Consider the following 21,459-nt stretch of genomic DNA (forward strand, 5'->3'; position numbering starts at 1 on the left):
CGCCCAAGGTAGAGCAGAAGCCCATCAGTGTCCAGTTGGTTATACCTTCATTCAATTATAGCACTAACCTCCATTCTGGGAGAGACATTGAACTCCCAGGGAGCAGAAACAGAAATGTGTTTAGGACTGGCAATAGCTAGGGGCAATTATTGCATGAGAAAGAGTGTACTCATGCCCCTCATAAAATGTGAGTCAGTGAGACTAGAGGTCTACAGATGCTTAGCAGTATTGCCCAGTGACCAAGAAAGAAAACTCCAGATGGATCCAATTGTGACAGCTACCTACAGGTCCCACAGGCGGTGACAATACGCACTCTAAAGAGCACCACCTACTAGTACCACTGGTATCGGACAAGAACCAGGCTGAAATGCCCTGTCAGCTGATAAAGGCAGAAAGGGATAGGCACAGGCTTCCAGTATGCCCCCTGCCAAAGAAGACCTTTCGTAGCATGGCAATATCTGTAGAAAAGAGACAGCACAAACCTCAGGCAAGAAGCTGGTTGGTGAAGGGGACCCTACAAGGGCAGAAGTGGTGAAAGGAGTGCCTATCAGTTAAGAGATCGGGCACAGTTTAGGCAATCACAAAGATAGATGGATGAAGACTATCCTTCTTCTCCTTCATAAAAAGAGAAGAAACAGGGCTCAGCGTCCAAAGTAGAGCAGAAGCCCACCAGAAGGGAGGAGAAGAAAAGAGAAAGAAAGCAAACTGCAGCTTTAACAGCGGACAATGGCAGAAGATCTAAACCAGTGACTAAAGATCCAAGGGATTGGCTAGTGGCACAATTGGATTCTGTCACACAAGTCTCCATAGCTAAAGAAAGACAGAAGAAGCTTTTACATAACTTCTCCACTACTCAAAAAGTAAAGATTGAGGATAATAATTTGTACAATTCAACTTGAAGGAGAATATCCAAAAGGAAATAGAGGCACTATGTTGATCTAATATGCATATAACATAAGACAGGCTGTTAGCTGAACATGATTGACTCAAGTTATATGTTCGGGAAAGCCCGAGGGGAGAGGAAATATTGAAACCAGCTTTTTCAGATGAAGCTGAGGCACATGCAGTGAACTCCTATGCAGCTTCATGGGCTGCTTTATGTAGAGCACAGTTATACGGAAATCACGTAGAACATGACAGACTGTCCTCCACATACAATATAAGTGTTTGCAGCCCCAAAGCCTCAGAGACAATATCCTATCAAAGCATAGGCTATACCACATCTGAAAATAATTGTGGATCAGTAATCAGACCAAGGGATTCTGATACAACAGGCAAGCCCCTGCAATGCATTATTACTTACAGTATCTAAGCCAGATGGGTCATAGCAGCTGGTAATTGACTTCAGGATTTTAAATGCCAATGCACGCACAGAGGCTGTACAGAACATGCATAGCTCAGGCCTTCTGAGTAACATACAGAGACACAAATGTAAGCGGTGTGCAGCGAGGAATGCACAGTCTGGGCAGTATGTCCCAATTACCTTCAGTGTTTTGTTTTGCCTTGATCTGCATTGGAGGTGGGAATGCTTTGCATGCAACACCTGAGAAGCATATAAATGATCCCCAAATTGCACACCCAGACCATCGAATAGGTCACACATAAACCTGATATAGATCCTCCCTCCTCTGGTTTTATAGTCCTATTTCTCCCCTTCCTAGGTCTTTTGCCATTGGTTTCTGTGAGGTATCTTTTGCTGGACAAGGGGAATGAAGAAACCCATTTTGATCTTTTTTTGGTTCTTCGTTCCGATGTAAACATTTTAAATGCTTACTGGCCTTTGCGTGATTTCGGGCTGTTTCGACATCCAGTATTAAAGTGGAACTATTTAACTCCAGTACTGCCCTCTGTAAATAATTGGGCAATAAATGCACAAACTGCTCTATGTATGGCTTCTAGTACTTCCAGTGAAGTGTTTTACCTAGCCATAGGGTTACTGTATTCTGTACAAGCTCCCAGTTCTACAGGTGTTTCTTCTGGGGTAAGTCTGATGTTCCTTAACTTCTGTTTGTAAACGTTATCGGTTTGACTTACCCTTTTTTTAACAAACCTTGTTTTATTTCATCAAAAGTATCTGTACCTGAAGGATTTAACCACTGATAAGAGTTTTGTAACTCACCTGTCAATAAAGGGGCCAGATAACAAGTCCTCTCCCTAATGACACCGGTGTGCCAACTTCTCAAAATTAAGAAACAAATTCCCCAGGTCTTCCCCTTCCTTATAAGGTTGTAACATCCCAAGGGCTAAAACAGGTCTCTGTTAAGGGGCGACAATTCGATCCAGCCCGTTTTGAAACCGATTTTCGGCTTGGATCTGGTGATTGGTTAGTTGAGTCACTAGATCTTCTATAGTGGGCATCTCAAAGTCTTGTATTCGATCAGGCACTTCTCTGGTATCTATTTCACCCACAAAAATCAATATCTCCGGCAAATAGGCGAGATCAGGATCTTGGACTATGTTTCTGGTTGTGGGGTTGTAAAAAAAAAAAATACCTCTTCTTCTCCCTTGGAGGCTGGTCTAATTCTCTGGGTTGGGATATATCTTGCGATGGAACAGGTTCTCCTAGTTTTTCTTTCCCCACGGGAGGCAAGGGGAATCTTCTAAGGCTGGGTGTTATGTCCAGGGAGATTTTTGGCAGGGAGATCTTTTTCAGTTTTAATGATCAAATTAAGTCTACTCGTTGGTCTTATTCATAATCCAATAACCTGAGGTTGTCTAATAAAGGGCAATCCCGAAAAGTAGCTGTTGGTATCGAATGGGAAAGCCGAATTTAGTATGAATCCTTCATTTAATGTTAAGCATGATTTCCTCTACAGAGACTTCAAATACAAAGTCGTCTTCTAAGTGTTGGATAATGAATTTCATTTAAGGTATTACTAATACATCTCACAGAATTCTGATGGGCTCCCCAGTTTTTATCAGCCAGGGCAGAATCCCCCTACTAACACCAAATCTGAAGGGTCAGGAATGAAACTACATATGTATGGTTTTGGCTAAAGATTTTTATTGATAAATAAGAGAAAGAGGTTGGGAAAAGGCCTTTGTGTCCCTGCACTTAGGGGTTTTCCCTACCTAAACTCGGAACTAAGGACCTGCTGGTGTCAGAAAATCGTTCTGCATTTGGACCCTCACATTCTAATGAAATAAATGTTCAGGTGAAAATGGTAATGTTTTTGGCCTTCAGTGTATGTAAAAAGTGTTCAAAACTAAATAAATAAATAACTCCAACAAAAAGTCTCTCATGGATATAGTTCCTTAATCCAGAGGATGTCACCCTTCCCCTGGATTCCTCTTCACAATTTCTTGACAATAATAACTCTTGTCTTTTCCTCTTGTTCAATTTCAAGGACCATTCTATGACTATCTTTGGCCTATAGATTGTCAGGATATCTGATATACTCTCCGGCCAGGGTTTTCTCGGTTACTCTAGTTTCACACACTTGGGATTGCCCAGTGTACTTTCCTGCCAGAGCTTCTCGTTTTCTCACACTTGTAGTTGCCTGGTATACTCTCCTGCCAGGGCTTCTTGTAATTATCCGCGCCTCCACCTTGATTAGTTTATCATTAGCTGCCTTGGCTAATTCTTTTAGCTCATAGTTTATTTTTCTCAGTATTGTTTTGCTCACATTTCTAACCATTCACCCCCTTAGCAATGTGGGTTAATGTGCATTGTCCGTTAAAGATTTCTTTTTGAGGTAACCATGCTTTTAACTTCTTACATTCAGTATTAAGAAATGCAATGTTCAATGTTTAACATTCAGCGTGTTTGCCAATACACCCCGGTGCTCCCTTTGTCCCAGCGTGGACTCACCAGCTCTTTGTGGCATCTCCGACTCTGCATGTAGCTCGCTGAGGACAGCCGCTGGATTCTCTCTCTTTCGTGCTGCTTGTATTTCGGTTTTAAGGTCTCTTGTGGCGCTGGTTGGGCTTCTCCTCTTTCCACAGTTTCCCGGTAAGCATTTCTTTACATTCTTCCACCGCCGAATGCACAGGAGCACTGTTCTCGCTTCTGGTGTTCCCATGTGAAAGCTTCTTTGGATGTTACTGTTCTGCTTACTCCATGAGCCGGTTGTCTCCAACGTGCTTCTTTCGGTTCTACGGCCTCTTGAAGAGCTGCAGCCCGCTTCCACCAGCAGTCTTCCATTTCTTCTTGTGATCTTCTTTTAAATGTCCTGGGCACAGATGTATGCTCACAATAATTAGAGCGGTGCCTGTGCTCGGGGCTTCCTCTGTTCTGCATTCCTCCATTCCTCTTCTTTGTCGCAGTGTTAAGGGGTTTCTGGGAATGGTCGTTTCTTTTTACCAACTTGCACGAAAACATTGTAGGAATGGTTTCAACGCGTTCTGAGAGCAAGTCAATGTTTGAGAACTGTTTGGGAGATTTGTTTGAGAAAAATGCAAAACTATCCTTTGGGGAAGCAGGGAAGGAACCAAAATAGGTCATTAAGATGCTGTGTATAAGAGATTCATCCTGTTTGGGGAAAGAGGGATACCATGTCTCACCACCACTTCCCCTGGAGATTGCTGCCCCCCATATGATAATCCCTCATGTAACCACCCCCAGAATCAGGATCAGGTAGCAGCTGCCATCGCCTGGGTACATGGGAGGGGGTCACCGCCGGGCAAACAGTGATGGATCCATCGTATTCATCACATAGTGGTCCAAAGATCTCCCACATACAAGGAGCTGCTGATGATGAGTTGGAAGTACTTAACCGCGACTACTGCCTGTTGAGCAATGACGGCTACAAGTCTTTGTCATCCTCTAGACCATCCAGGAGACGGAGAGACAAAGCCAACCCATGTTTCCCACTGTTTCATCCACTCTCTGAGACCACAACCTCACCTCACATCAGCAATCTAGCCCAAGCGTATGCTAGCAGACTAAGATACTGCGCTCTTTAGGCTGTGGCATGGCTCCACACATGCCAGATCCTGACCGTCAGTAACAATTGCTTCACGAACAATCGTCAGTGTGTGCCCCCCCTCAATAACCCACTATCAGTCTTATCTGCTGTCAAACCAGAAACAGAGGTTTCTGTAAATCCATTCTCCAGGTTCAACACATATCCCAATGGAAGGTGAGACCTTCCTCACTTTCTCATCAATGTCTCCAGAGCTCTGGTCCTCTCCAGGCTCGACTACTGCAACACTTCCTCAATTTGCCTAAATCCTCCCTTCGCCCCCTTCAACTAATCCAGAATAGGACTGGATTTATCCTTGCCCTCAAGCCCAGGAACTGCATCTCTCCAGGGACTGCATCCCTCCACTGGCTCCCAGTTCCTGCGAGGATCAAGTTCAAGACCCTCTACATCATCCACAAGGCTTTCTGTGGCCTGGGACCCATCTACATCTAACTCTTTCTTCCTAAATAAGGCCCTGCTAGAGCCCTTCGGTTGTCTAGCTCTAAATCTCTGCAGATCAGATGCGTTTTCAAGCAGAGAGTGGGGGTAAATCTCTCTTCTCCGCAGTTGCCTCCCTCTGGAATGGCCTCTTTGCTCCCCTCAGACTTGAGCCGGATCCCGTTAAGTTCTGGAAGCTTCTCAAGACCTTCCTTTTCTCTTCTTCCTTCCCCCTCTCCTGCTTATGTCCCCGTCTGCTTCTTGACTGGCTGCCTGGTTCCTTCAGAGCACCAGGCCCCCCATTCCAGTATACCCCTGCACTTGGTCTCTGTCCATCCGGTCTCACCTGACACTCGTTTTTCCCACTGGCCTTCCTCCCTGACCGGCACTGCCCCCTCCCTCCTGCTCTGCACTTCTCTTATTGCACTTACACGTTACAAATATCACAAGGCCTAGTAGGATGGTTTTTTGTTTTGTTTTCCTCCCTTCCCCCACCCTCTTGTCTTGTTGCACCTCAAAACACATTGTGTATAGGCGCATTATAAATACTCAATCAATCAATCGATGGTCTGGCAGGCATCCTCCTACCCCGGTTCAACTAACAAATCTTGGACGTCCTTTTATTCACCACCAGTCTTGCTGCATTAACATTGCACCCTGGGTTAGTATTGAAACCCTATTTCCTATTTGATACTTAATTCTTCCTGGTGAGTGCCAATTGCCTGCATCCCACCTGTCCCCTAAATCTACCCCAGTGACCTGGCAGGCGGCCACTCGAAGCTGTAACACTATTATACCTTTCATCAAAGTGGCTGAATAGCCTAACCCCGTCAATGACACAGCAGCATGGCATTACTATTAGAAATAGACTCCTGGCTCCGAGCCACACCCGGTCTTGCTGCGCCTTACCAGAAGCCCAGAAACTAACCCGAAATCCAGGGGTCCCACTCACCAGCCTAGCCTCATCACGTCCTAGGTCATTATAATCAGATTCAGTTACCCTTACATCAACTACCCACCAACCTATACACATTTCCACCCCCATCTTCACCAGTATTGCATGAGCCCAAGTATTCCCAGCTTCCGCCTGTTGATCAAACAGAAGCCTCTCTGCCTTGCTCTTTAAATTATGACTGTTATGTCACTGTAACATAAGATATGTGCCCAGATGCCATCGGGCTAGGCACGCTATACAAATAAAGGTAATACAAATACAAACATGCATGCCCAGGAATGCATCAGTATCATATGCCATTGCCAGCACTTTAGTTTCAGGAAATGGGATAATGGTAATAGAAGAAGACAAATATCAATGGCTCGAGCAAGAACAAACCAGAGATTGAGGAAAGGTAAAAGGGGTTAGAAATGCAGCCCGTGGCCTACTCTAGAGCAGACAATTATTGAACAGTGTAAGAATAGAACAGGCCAAGTGTTTTATCACAATAACTTGAATTTTTGAAATTGCAAGGGCTAGAAGTCTCAGGCTGCCTATTACATTTTTCTATAAATACAATTTCATTAAGGGAGACGCAGGAAAGGAACAATGACAAATTCCTGTTACTTAAGAAGTAATGCCTGCTCACTATTTTATCAGCAACCTACATTATGCGTTTTGGATTGTTATTCCTTTAAAATGCCAATTTGTACCTTCTCTTTGCACATCAGCTTGCATACCTTCAGTCATCTGTTCCTCTTCCGTGGTCACTGTCTGCAAATCAGAAATGTCATCTCGAGCTGAGGGTTTGCAATCTTTCCCAGACAAAATGCACTCAATCAGCTTAACTGCACGATCGAGGGACTGAACTTGGTGATGGCTTAACCATTCATTGGCATCTGCTGGCAGGATGTGGATAAACTGCTCAACTATGATGAGTTCCACAATTTCATCAGAGCTTCGGATCTCTGGTTTTAGCCACTGCCTGCCCAACTCTCGCAGGTGTTGCGCCACCACCTGCGGTCCAGCTTCTGACAAAAAAGGGAGACTGCGGAACTTCTTTCGACAGCTTTCCTCACTCACATTCATATGTTTAATGAGGGCATCTTTCAATTGGTCATAATCATTGGCAGTATAATCTGGCAAAGCTTGGTAAATGGCTTGCCCATCCGCAGAAAGTAAAGGAGCCAGATGCATTGTCCACTCTTTCTTAGGCCACAGATTGTCAGCCGCTACACACTCAAACGTCCTCAAGAAATCATCTGGATCCTCCCCTGGTTTCATCTTTACAAGCTCTTTGAAAGGGATTGGATTTGGAAATCTGTCAGGGTGGAGACGTTGTGATTCATGCAGGTTTTTTTGGATCGCAACATGTCCCAATGGCCAGGCCATCCTAATATGAGTTTTCAGGCTTCCGTTGATATAGGAATGTCTAAAACACTGTGCAGAGAGCTGTGCCTACAACCATCACACTAGGTTAGGGCTTCGGTGAGTAGCGCCTGCAGGAATAGTAACTCTTCCAGTTTAGAGTAGAGCCCAGTTCTAGTCACACCAAAGGCTTGTCACCTCCCATCACTGGGTCTAGGCATCTCCCATCATAATTCTCCAATGCAAAATTAGCTCCTCAAGCTACTAGTGTCAAAGGAGACCGACCATTTCTCCTTGTGATCCACAAATAACGCTCCAGTTAATGCTATAGGGGTCTTCGTTCCTTATCACAGGATCATACAGTAACTGGCACCTGAAATATAAAACAAATAATTGGTTATAAGCTGAAGATGAAGATTTTTTTCATTGTTTTAAGTTTTTTATATATATTTCGCAAGCAGATTTCGTGGAACTCATTACAAGTGTGGCGGTCCGGGTAGAAGGGTGCCGGTCGCACCGTACCGGCACCCTTTCCGGACTGCCACACTACAATTCTGCGGGCGGATGCCGAAGCACCCGCATCCGCCCACAGAGCTTTCTCAGAAGCACCGGCACCGTTAGCTTCCCTGTCCTCATTCACACAGAGTCCTATACGATTCCATGGGAATGTGGACTTACACATTCTGCTGCCTGAAATCTCGGGTCGCCGGGACTTGTAATGTCCCGGTGGCACCGGGATCTCAAGCAGCAGAAACAGTGTTACGAGTCTAGCGGCAACCCGCCGGTTACCGCCGGTTTCGTAATGAGGCTAAATGATATGTCTATCACTTCAAACCCTCACTTTCTTTGATCATTCGAGGATGTTTTGTAAACCCCGAGGGTACTCCCAACCATACCCCATATCACACCCAAATGCATGCCTGCCTTCCTACCAATTGAAAACAAGACAGTTGAACTTCCTGGGTGCAACACTTTTCCTGCATGACGGTTGGAGTTGCACTTCAAGATTTTAATAATTATTTATTTTAAACGTGATTTGAGATAAGTAATGGATTTGCTTAACAGGTTAAAAATTAAAAGTAGGAGATTTTCTGACAGGTTGGAAATAGTAGTTGTGTTGTACTAGTGAGACAAAGCCCAAACTTTGACCAACTCTTCCCCACTCGTTTTAAGAAATAAATAAAATTGGCAGTTCTGGAGGTTTTGACCAGTCAGCATGGAATGCTTACTCGCCGAATTTAAGGCGATTTCTAGAAAGTAAGTAACTTCTTCCACGTGTGTTGCATCTAAATGCATGTAACATTGGCCCCAAAAAAGACTTTAAAGATCATAATTGAATATCTTTATGCAATCTACTGAAAGCTCTTAATAAATGTTAAATGTGTCCTTTTTAGTTCATTTAAATAACTCCATACACATTCAACACCTAGAAGCAGATCAATCTGGTATAAGGCTCTACATAAAAACATCTTCCCTGAAGTCTACCTTGCCCGGCACTCACAAACAGCATCATTTCAACTGTGTATGGTTCACCTTGCCCTCGATTTAACTGCAAGATCTATTCTGCTGCGCTTTGAAATACATTACTTGTGTGGCTATGAATATAAGAATGTCTAGGCCTCACCCTAAGCCAGAAACTACTGTCGTATGATTTTCAGGTTGTATCACTGCTCGCTATTCAAAGTGTCCAGTTTGAAGCAACCAGTATAAATACTGCTTTTGGACTACAAGTCCCAGCGGCATTGTAGTTTTCCTTTTCAGTCTTCAGGCACGTTGGCGCTGGTGCTTTAGTAGCAAGCCGGTTAGTGCCAGTATATTAAGGTACTCCTCCTGCTTCCTCATTTACTTCTTGCTCATTTTACTAACCTACACTGCACACTATCTTTATTTACTGCAGTTTTATTCTTCTTACAAGTCGTGTCGATCGATTATTCTAGGATCTTAGGATTTTAGAATTTAATTTTTAAGTATTTGGAACTCGCTTTTATTGACTTTATTTGTGTATATGCTCGCCCGTATGTGATATACTGCATTCTTGCCTCATTGCACTGTGTAATACTGCTTTTAGACTACAAGTCCCAGTGGCATTGCAGTTTCTTTGGACTGAATGTCCCAGCGATATTGTAGTTTTTTCGTGCACATTTGTTTAGCTCTCAGGCACGTTAGCGCTGGGGCGTTAGGGGCATGCCTGTTAGTGCCGGTTTGTGTTCGGGTTGTTAGGTGCATTGATCCGTTGCCTGGTTCTCACAGATTTTCAGGTGAGAATCACCCCTTCTCCATCACCCTTATATTATGCAAGTAATGGATAATACTATATCTCATATTTCCCTGGAGAAAACTACCTTTCAACCACCTGATACTAACATGCAGTTCTCCATGCTTAACACACGCACTTTATTAAAACATGGGATGGAAATACACGATTACCTCACCACGACATCACGTGACATTATGGCTATTACCGAAACATGACTGACAGATACAACCCCAACAGCCGCAATCCCTGCAATTCCTCCAGGCAACTGCATTTTTAGAGCAGATCGTCCTGATCGTAGGGATGGAGGGGTAGCTATTATTACCAGGAAGTGTTTTGACACACACGTGAACCCCCATTCATGACGGCTGTGAAAGCCTGGTTGCCAAAGTTACATTTGATGCAAACAGGTCGCTCACCGTTGTGGTTATCTGTCGGCCACCTTCTACAACTCCTCTCTTTGAGGAGCTGTTTATTAACTTACTTATAAGTCGGACTAAGGCAACCACTCCTATCATTGTTCACTGAGATTTTAATCTCTGGGCGAATGATGCAGGTGACAAAATGGCAGTCTCGCTGCTTACAACTTTATACACCATTGGCTTTTCCCTGAAGCTCATAGCTCCTACTCATAGAAATGGACACACAATAGATTGGGTCCTTACCCATCAACTGGCCACCAGCAATATAATTATCGCGCCTTGCCCGTTGTCCGATCACTTCTTGGTGCGTCGTACTCTCATAAAGTCTGTCTACCCTTCACTTCTGAAGATGCATCCCAAACATTTTTGTTATGACCAGAAATCTTAGAAATGTCACCCCTGCCACTTTAGACTCCTACTTATTGGCTACATTATCTCCAGTTGACACCTTTTCTTGCGCTGACAGTCTCGCCATTCATATCACTAATACCTTCAATGACATGGATGTGTTGGCTCCTAAAAAAAATCGAAACATCTGAAGAATAAAGTTAACAAAATTGAGTGGGTTGGAGATTCTATTAAGGTCTTGCACCGAGCCAAGTGCATTGCTGAGAGAGCGTGGAAGAAAAATCCCTCCCCCTCCTTATTTGAGCCTTCTAAAAATGCAGTTCAAACTGTAAAGGCAGCAGTTGTCACAGCTAAATCCCAAAGCTACAACAACAGGATTGCCTCAGCCCACTTAAACTCTTGGGAGTTATTTCTCATTCTCAAAGAATTTGAGGTGGAAATACCAAAAGGTGACAACAGTCCCCAAGGATGCGGCCTGGTACAAATGTATTCACTATGATATGATAGGTTATTTATAAAGCGCTTAATACCCAGAGGTTTCTAGGTGCGGACCCGGGGATCGAACCCGTGTTGCTCCATGTCGTCTTGCTTCCAAGACAAGCACGTTGCCACTGAGCTATCAATGAACTTAAAAATACTAGCACATCAGCAATCCATTTCAGATCCACAACTGAACCCCAGGGAAATGAGCACCAAGTCTTTATGCTCTGTTAAGCCTATTGTCTCGTCGACAACCACTAATTCCCATGTGCCTTGTACAGAGGGTGAAATCTGCAATATAGTGCTCATGGGTCACTACATCGGTTAACCTGTCCTTTGTCGAATCTGCTTTTTCCAAGGTCTTGAAGGAGTCATGGATCACCCCCTTCTTAAGAAAAGCAGCCTGGATCCCAATATACTTAAACATTACTGTCCAATTACCAATGTGCCTTTTCTTTTCAAAATATTGGACCATTGGAGACAAGGCCTCAACCCCTCTCTGCAGCTCTCCGCTGCTCGACACCGCAGACCGCCACTAGTCCTACCCTCACAGGTAAGGGAAATGCAAGCACTAAATCCGTGAGGGCAACCGTGCATTGCCCCTTCAGCACAAGGAACATGGGCCTTCGCTCGCGCTTTCTTAACGTGCGGTCAGGCAGCTCCTCGCCAAACATCTTCAGGAATGCTCACCTGCGAGCTAGACTCACCCCCGAATATCCATCTGAGCGCCCACGCACCTGCCCGGATAACACTCATTACCGCGTAACTTCACAAGGGGCTGGATTCGCTGCTCGCTGCTCCAACTCCGCCCCATCTGGGCACCGCAAGCCACGCCCCCCAAAACGGTCCCGGAACTCTTCCCGGTGTCCCACCAGAGTGCAGCTCAGTGCTCTGGGCCCATTATCCCTCCAAGCACTCCCATGCCGGTCCCAGTAGCTCTGGGTCCACGCAGTACTGCACGAAGATGCAGTTTCACAATCCCGGCTAACACTCTGGCCAAGAGTCGGCCATGTCCACAGTCCTCTCCTCCAGTATGTGTACCTTACCCTGGACGGCATACCACGGTCGCAATCTCGTGCATTCAGCTGAGACATGCCCTATTGCACTGCCTGCCTCAAATGCTGATACCCTGCATACTGTTGTGAAATGCCCTATTGTACTGTCTACCTTAAATGCTGATACCCTGCATACTGTTGTGACATGCCCCATTGCACTGCCTGCTGACCCTGCTCTGCAACTCCCATAGTGCATATACTAGCTCCACCACAGAAATCACCTGTGCCCTCATCAAGTCACGTTCCTTGTCGGCACACTCTCTTGATGTTCATGATCTCATTATCAAAGACAACCTGGACCTCCTCTTCATCTGTGAGACTTGGCTAACGGACACCTCTGGCCCCTCGCTCTCTCTTGCCATCCATGCCGGCTACACCATATATAGGCAAGACCGATTGGGTCAAGGAGGGGGTGGGGTGTCATAGCTAGAGACACCATCTCCATCAGGCAGCTTAACAGTGAACTATGCCAAAATTCTAAAACTGTACCTCTCCCCAAACTGTTCCATCACTCTCCACCTAGCCTACCGCCCCTCTGGCCATGCCACAGATTTCCATACCTCTTTGATTCATGCACTCTCATGCACTCTCAGACAATCTCAGACAATCTGAAGGTAACCTTTAAAATCGTGCTGCATGGCGACTTCAACCTACGTCTCAATGATCCTGCTGACCTGAATTCCGCCACCCTCAAGAAAGCCCCTTCAACCATAGGATTTTCTCAAGCCATTTCACAGCCCACTCACGAGAAGGGTCGCACGCTTGACTGGGTGTCCTCCCACAACTGCCAAATCCTGTTCTCGAATATCACTCTCATTGCCTGGTCTGATCACCACTGTATTAAATTCAGCATCATAACCCCTAAGGGGGCTCCAAAAGGAACTACTCCTATGCATGCCGCTCTCTCGAGAAGCTCCCGTAAACTCACCAAAGAGAACATTATGCCCTTTCTCGCAGTACCACCCCTCTTGCCACCTTGTTTCAATGACCCTGACCACCTTGCCTTAGCATTTAATGGAGCCATCTCCGTAGCGGTTGACAAAGTCGCCCCTCTCACCTTAAAAAGAAAACCCAAAAAACCAAACATGCCAATGCCTGGTTCACCCAAGAACTTATGGCATTCCGTGCTAAAAAGAGGGCAGCACTTGCCACATGGAAAAAACACCCCACAGACGCCTCCAAAGTAGCCTTCAAAACCATCTCCAGAAATTACAGAAACTCGGTCACTCAAGCCAAGGCGGCATCTTTTAACACCAGAATTGCCAATGCCAAATCAGTTACGAGAGAAATCTTCTCCATCTTTAGGGAGCTCGAGTCTCCTGCTCCCCCCCCACTGACCATACTAAAAGACACAGCATGGTGCAACAAGATTCAAACAGCCCTCCTGGACAAACTTGAAACATTGCCCACAAAAATCCTAAACCACCAAAAAGCACTCTCGGACCTTCTTCCCAAACCTCGCGACACGGCGCCTCCAACTATCCCTGAGAAACCCACTCCAGAGTTTAACTTCAGGGATACGACTGAATCTGAGATCTGTGCTCTCCTCAATTCCATCAAACCCTCCAACTGTAAAGGCGACGCCTGTCCTGCTCAGGTCACCAAAGACTGCACATCTGCCCTTACCCCAGTCATTACCGCCTTTATCAACTCCTCCTTCCAGACAGGCCGTGTCCCTACGTCACACAAAGAAGCATGGGTCCGCCCGCTCCTGAAAAAAACATTCCTCGACCCACTAGTCCCTGGGAACTACAGGCCTATTGCCACTGTGCCATTCCTACTAAAAATTCTGGACAAAGCAGCTTATCTGCAAGTCCAAGAATTTATCGAGAACAACCACCTCCTCGGTCTACGCCAATCCGGCTTCCGACCGAGGCATGGCACGGAAACTGCCCTGCTTGATCTAAAAAATCAAATGGACGATCTCAGAGACGTCGGCAAACCCACGCTCCTTCTCCTATTGGACCTCTCCGCTGTCTTCGATCTGGTGGATCATCAGACCCTGTGTCACCACCAATCCACCGCCGCTAAGTTCTCTCCAAGCGCTTGTACCTGGATAACCTCCTTTCTACAGGACGTCATGAAGGTTTTTCTGATTCCTCATGTGCCGGCCCGAGTCATATCAAATGTGGGGTACCACAGGGATCCTGTATTGCCCCCACGCTATACAACCTCTTCACTAGGCCACTTCATAATTCTGGACGCCCTAGGCATCTCATACACCAACTACGCGGATGATACTCCGGTATTAATCCCCCTCTCAGGTGACTACCAGTCTGACCTTAACATCCTCAATGTCATCTACTCTACCATCCAATCCTGGATGGCAGAGAACTGGCTCTGTCTCAATAGTGAAATGACAGAACTTCTACTAATTGGATCTTCAGGCACCCTAAGTAAACTAGCGAGCAATACTCATCCTTTATTATCGACAACATCCCCATTGCAGTATCCAAAGTCATTAAGACTCTGGGAGTGTACATTGAACCTGACCTATCCATGAACAGGCAGGTTTATGCCGTCGCCTCTGCATCAGCATACCACTCCAAACTGCTTAACGCAGCTAGACCCTTCCTCTACCAAGAAAACTGTCTCACTATTGCCAGGGCGATTATCAGCTCCAGGATTGACTACTGCAATGCACTCTTTGTAGGGACCTCCCGCAAAAACCTGGCCAAACTCCAATTAGCTCAAATCAACGCTTTGACAGCCGCCACAGGCACCTCAAGACACGACCACATCTCGGAAATCAAGAGGAAGGTTCACTGGCTCCCCGTCAAGGAGAGGATTGTGTTCAAAACACTGGCCTTGACACACAAATGCCTCCATGGGCTGGCACCACCCTACCTAGCCCACAGAATCATCCCTCACACCACTTCCAGGCCACCAAGAATGGCCTACGCCAACAGAATAATGGCGCCCATCACACACAAAGTGTGCGCTGGAGGCTCGAGCTTCCCTAACATGGCTGCCACCCACTGGAACGCTCTCCCTTCAGAATTGCGTCAGATTGACTCTCACGCTGCCTTCAGGAAAGCCATCAAGACTAGGCCATAAGCGGATGCACTTTCTGTATGCCTCCCTGTAATGCCCAATGTAACTGTTCACTATGTATTCCATCATTCTGCACCAAGTATATTTGTGGGGCCGCATTCTTGTAACCCTGATTCATGCCTTCTTACATGTCCTTCATAGTGCCTCAATGCCCGAGGGCTGCAGTGCGCTCTATAAATCTAAAAATAAAATTAAAAAAAGTTGCATATATACAACTTCAGGACTTTATTGAAAACAATAGTATCCTGAATAAGCAACAATCAGGTTTCAACACATGCATGTCACAGAAACAGCATTGACTGATCTTAAATCCAATATTGCTAACATCATAGACAAAGGTAAACCTGCTCTTCTTCTGCTGCTGGATTTATCCACAGCCTTTGACCTGGTTGATCGCTCAATGCTGGTCATTAGGTTACGCGAACCGGCGTACTGTTCGGATATGGCTTCCCAGTGGATTCTTTCCTTTCTTGGCCCAAGGAGTGCCAGAGTCGCTGTACAGAATGTCAGGTCAGTACCCACTCTTACTACCTGCGGTGTTCGCGGGTGCCGTGTATCTCCCCGTTGTTGTTTAATGTGTACATTATGTCACTGCTTACCTTACTGGATGATCTTGGTGTTCAGTTGGCGAATTATGCAGATGAGACACAAATCATTGTTGAGCTAACCGGCTGTTATAGTACTGACTCCGACACCATTAACCGCATCTACAATGCCATTCAGGATTGGATGATCACAAACTCCCTTGTTCTCAATCCCGAAAAGACTGAACTCTTGATCCTAGCATCTGGACAAATCTGCCTTTGGAATATGAGAGCTTCACTATAGCCGGCAATCATATTTAAATATCAAGTAAGGTGAAAACACTGGGTGTGACATTGGATGCAGAACTCTCCATGAAACCCCATGTTGCCACCGTCCGGGCTTCCTGCGGATGTGTGTCAGAACTCCTGAACCATATTCGGACTGTCATCTCACTAACAAGTAGATCTACTTTAGCCACTGCGCTAGTCAACTGACAACTCGATTATTGCAATAGCCTGCTGGTGGGGACATCTAAGGCCAATCTTCAGGCCCTGCAGATTGCGCAGAATGGAAGTTAGAGCTGTCCACAGGCTATCTCATAGGGAGCACATTACGGATGCGAGACAGAGTCTACATTGGCTGCCTGTTGCATCATGTATAAGTTACTGTCTCTTGCTTATAAATGTGTTCACAAAAAAGCTCCTCAATATCTCATGAACAGCCACCCTCCCAGCAGGTCGCAATCTGCGGTCCTATGATCCACTAAAACTCTCCCAACCAAGGTACAATCTCAAAACCTTTGGCGGCTTTACCTTTGATGTTCAGGCTCCTTTATCCTGGAACAAACTTCAGTTTCAACTCAGATATGCTAAGTCTTGCAGGGAGTTCAAGAAAAGTCTTTAAACTCACTTGTTCAACGTAGATCCTGATTAGTCCTGACAACTGTTTCTACTTGCTCAGAACTTGCCCTTCTGCCTCCCACCCGCTACTTGTATCATATGTCTTGTTCTATTTTTCGTGCGCTTTGATACCTTTGGGCAACTGGCACTATATAACACCTTTTTAGATGATGAATCGGTGGAAAGCAGTATTCAGGGTCATTTTTTCAGGCCGCATTATTCATTATTTAATGTCTGTCATGTAGCTGCTGTGTGTAAGTTTAAGCGCCCTGATGCCCCTCGGGCTACCGGCGCTATATAAGAACTACAATTAAAATAATAATAAATAATAATAAATAGTTTGGGGCTGTGGTCAGCAAGGGAATCAAATCCTACTCAGCACACTGTGCCCACTATAGCGAAAGAACATCAATGGCCATATTTTAGTAATTATCCCTGTAAGAGGGTTTTTAAAAGTACAACCAGAACGTTCTAGAGCGACCATACTCTCACTGGTAATGTGGATGAACAGTTAGGCTTAGACTTAGGAGGAGGTGGCCTTGGTGTGAAGTAGTTAACCGGAGCAATGTCTCTTAAGGAACAGGTTGACACAGGTGAGTACATAAATGTGCTATTTATTAGACACAGACACAGTCAGTCAAATCAGCACACAACTGATGAGTAGTCACAATAAAAGATATATACCCTACTGTTAAGTAACACAAAACTGGGTTACCTACCACTTTCAAGTTCAACACAGTTACTAGATCATATACACGGTAAATGGCTAAAGTGGTGACAGGGGAGAATGGTTAATAACAGTTTTGCAAGTCTGAAGTATGTGATAATTCTTCAGCAACAAGTGTAACACATCCTAGTTTTGCCACATTGCCTTCTACATGCTCTTATCAAGCAGGCCTTTGATAAAAATCATTAGGGAAATGTTCAAAAGAGTCTTCCATCTATAGAGAGGGAAGACTAGCAGTCCTCAAGTCCTAGATGACCGAAGAGAGGACTTTGGACCCAGGATACACTTCCTTCACCCAGAAAGATGCCAACTTCATATGTAAAGGCATTTACGTCCAATGCAAGTCACCAGGGAGGGCTGTGATTAAAGAGATATAAGGTTTCTTGACCAAAGTGCTATAAGGTATTTTGACTGACTTTGAACGCCACAGGAAGCACTAGACAGGGAATCAGTCCAAATAACATGGCCACCCCGTAGGTTTGGCTATAGGAAGCTCAGAGGATGCAGGACTCGGAGTAGTTTTCGGTTATGCTCAGGCAAGACCTCAAGACAAGGTGAAGGCAGCTCAAGGCCAATTCCCGAAGAACAGGAGGGACCCTCAGAGGCAGCAGATGGCAGTGTATGTTGTTGTGACCCAGGGCAGCGTCGGCAGAACTCAGGAGCAGCATCGCCAGACTTCAGGTTCCAGCAGTCCCCTTCTTCTGGGTGAGAGAAGGAATCATCAGGTTAAAGAGAGCTATGAGGATGCCACCAAAGTATTTAGCGACAAGGTTGGATGGGACTCATGCAAAGCTTTGGTCTGCTTGCGTTGAAATGCACACCAAATGTAGATCTAGCGACAACGTACATCTTGGAACAGCCATTGATGCAGGGCATGTCTTCACACTAGTTGGTCCCACCAGTCCAGATGAGTTGAAGTCAGAGGTCCAAAACACAGTTGTTGGCTTGGCAAATGCTGGTTGTGGCAGCAGTCCTCTGAAAGATCTCTTTTAGTCCTTTGGCATTCGATGCTTGGATCTTGGGATCGACAATGTCAAATGGTTCCAAGTCCACTCCTTTTTATCCAGACTTCAGGCTGGGGCTGCCCGAGCACATCTTTGGGAGAGACCTGTAACATTTAAATCAATCAAGCGCAGCCTGCTACTTATGACCCACAACAATGTAAATGCATAAACGTGTCATATTATACAATATGCCTCTTCTTGAATATATCTCTTCTTGTTTTCACCCTCTTGCGATTGCCTGGTATGGTACACTTTCTTGCCAGGGCTTCTGATTTTCACACACTTGTGACTGCCTGGTATACTTTACTGCCAGGACATGTTGTATTTTCACACTTGTAGTTATACAGGTTATCTAACCTTTTCCCAAAGTTGCATATACACTTAGTCTTTCTCTGTGTCCTTCGGATGTATTATCTGTTTCAAGTTCCTTTCGCATTTGAACAAAATATATTTGTATGGTTGTTTGCAATTTAAAGTCCCTTCTTATATTTAGTTAATTCGCCCTTTCCTTTTTGGTTCCTTGTGCTGCATTCGCTTTCATTCGGTATGGCTGCTGATACGCCCCAGGGTCCCCACTGCCTCTGGGAAGACTCATTGGTATTCGTTGACGTGGTTGTGCATTCTGTGGTCAACTGGTGAAACCTCTCTGTTAGCTTTTCTCTCCCGACTGCTTCCTTCTGTGGCTTCCCGCTCTTGCGGCTTCTATTCTCAACGTTGGCTCTGCTCCGAGCGCCAATAGGCAAAGGGCTGCTTGCGATCACCTGGGAATCCCCAGGAGTCCCTCGCTGGCTCCTGGCGTTCGTGTGACTTGCCTTCACTTTGCAACTGTGTCTGCTCTTTTTGTTGGCACTCCTCCTGGCTCTGCCACTCCAGTACTTGCTTTTCAGTTTCAGCCTCAAGGACAGTCTTCGCTCTCTCCCGCCAGCAGCAGTCGACAACTATTTTTTGCTTCACGTGCCTCTTAAAGTTCTTGGCTGCTGTTGTAAAAGCATAACCACTACAGCGCTTGCTGGAGTTGTTGCTTCCTGTGCTCTGCACTGTTAGATCTCTCTTCTTCGTCCCAGTATCTCGGTCCTTCCAGGAAAGTAAGTCCAATTTTGAAAATAGATTTGGAATACTTGAATAAATATTCTTAACAGTCTGACATGATGAATGGTAGGGAGAAGTGGGGGAATTTCTCTATTCTTCGTGGGAGAAGGGATGGATGCATAATAATAGGCCAAGCTGGAATTGGGTAGGGGGAGTTTTATTTAAAGAGGAAATGGGGATACCATATCTCACTCGATGAAGCCATGACATCTACTCAGAGGTTTTCTCCTCCCATGTGATCCTCCCTCATATATCTGCCCCCAGGGTCAGGATCAGGTAGGGGCTGCCGTCCCTTGGACACATGGAAGGAGGTCACCGCCGGGAAGTCAGTGACGCCTTCATCGGGTTCATCACAGAAGAGAATCAGATAAACCAGAGGGAAAGAAACAAAGATTTGAGAGTCACCGGCATAGAAGTGGCAAGGGAGGCCAAACAACTTAACAATAGAACCAAGAGGGGAGGTATAGAGGGAAAAAAATAAGAGGACCAAAATGAGAGCTTTCGGAAACCGTGCAATAAAGGAATGGTCATGAAAGAAAACAGAAATAGAGCGACCAGTGAAATAGGACCGAAACCATCAATGAGCAAATTCAGAGAATCCCAAAGATGAGATATCGGCTAGAAGTAAAGAATGTCCAACAGTATTGAAAGCAGCTGAAAAGTCAAGAACAATAAAAATGGAAGAGTTTTTAGCACAGAGGTCTACAACCTGTAGCTCTCCAGAGGTTCTGGGCTACAACTATCATGATGCCTGTAGTTGTAGTACAAAACATCCTCAAGACCCAAAGGTTGCAGAGGTCTGGTTTTAGAATGACGAACAGAGTATAGAATCTGTAACAGAAAGAAGAACTATTTTGGTGGAATATAGCGGACGAAAACTAAACTGCAGTGGAGAAAGAAGAGAGTGATGTGAAGATAGGTAGAGACACAAGTGTTCACAACCCTTTTCAAGATTTTAGCTAAGTGTAGCAAAAGTGATAATGGGTGATAGCTAGCATAAGTTGATCCATCAAGAGTAGGTTTATTCAGGATTGGTAAAATAACAGCATGATTGAAATTGACAGTCATGATTGAATAGACCTGTTCAAGAGTGAAGTAAGGATTGCGATTATGTGTTTAGAGAAACTCTGGGAATCAGTCAAGAGGGGACAGGATTAAGAGGAGATGAAGTAGGATGCGCTAGCTATTTCAGCATCAGAGAAAGGAGCAAAGTTATGGGCAAGGGCAGACTGGTGGGACAGTCAGTAGAATTAACAAATATAGCAATGGGTGAATGGAGTTTAGACACCTTTTGATTAAAGTAAAGAGCAAAGTCTGTAGAGGAACGGTGAGAAGAAGACGAGTCAGGCTGAGGAGAGAGAATACAATTCCGAGGTTGGAAAACGCGATGAGGGTGGGGAGAAAGAGGGAGCATAAATAATACTGTTTCTTATATGAGACAGGCATGGTATCAAGCGAGACACAGACTCAAAGCTGTTTGTTTTAAAACCTTTATTTTCAAAAGGTTCCTGGGTTTGTGTAATGCCTGACTGGCCTGAACTCTAAAGGGATGGTTCCCTCAAATTATGTTTCTAATGGCCGTCGCTGTCATAGTTCAAAATAAAAATCTGTCTGTGTCTAAACCTATGGTTGCCCTCAATCTGTACGAAAATGTGATAGGAAGTCTTTAAAAAGGAATATAGTGGTTCAACAGTAGGGGTGTCACGGTATTAGTTTTATGACGGTACAATAACCTTCTTGCCAAATGACGGTATATCATGGTTATCGCGGTATAGCAGGTGGAGTTAACTAATCTTAACAAATATTTTCTAAAAGGTCATAAATTGTCAGATTTATCATCACAAACAAAACCAGGTCCCCAGGGCCAGAATTGGGCTTTTCAACATACTTTCCACTGAAATGCCACCCCTTGCTTCCACCAAACACAAACACACGTGTGGAGAGGAGGAGGGGCAGGG

At 45.2% G+C, this 21,459-nt stretch overlaps 1 protein-coding gene across 2 annotated transcripts in view; it reads right to left on the reverse strand.

Moving 5' to 3' along the window:
* LOC138447636 (uncharacterized) overlaps positions 1-21,459 on the reverse strand; it is a 153,806-nt gene that overhangs the window by 85,936 nt on the left and 46,411 nt on the right. The window contains exon 2 of one of the 2 annotated variants that reach the window (XM_069603843.1): positions 7,017-8,017. In XM_069603843.1, coding sequence (XP_069459944.1) covers positions 7,017-7,668 — 652 coding nt within the window. In that variant the 5' untranslated portion in view covers positions 7,669-8,017. Of the gene's footprint in view, positions 1-6,989; positions 8,018-21,459 lie in introns of those variants that run through there. The other variant, XM_069603842.1, reaches the window with a different exon arrangement.

This window comes from Ambystoma mexicanum, chromosome 3q (genome assembly GCF_040938575.1).
Source record: "Ambystoma mexicanum isolate Mex_15411 chromosome 3q, UKY_AmexF1_1, whole genome shotgun sequence".
NCBI classification, from domain to species: Eukaryota; Metazoa; Chordata; class Amphibia; order Caudata; family Ambystomatidae; genus Ambystoma; species Ambystoma mexicanum.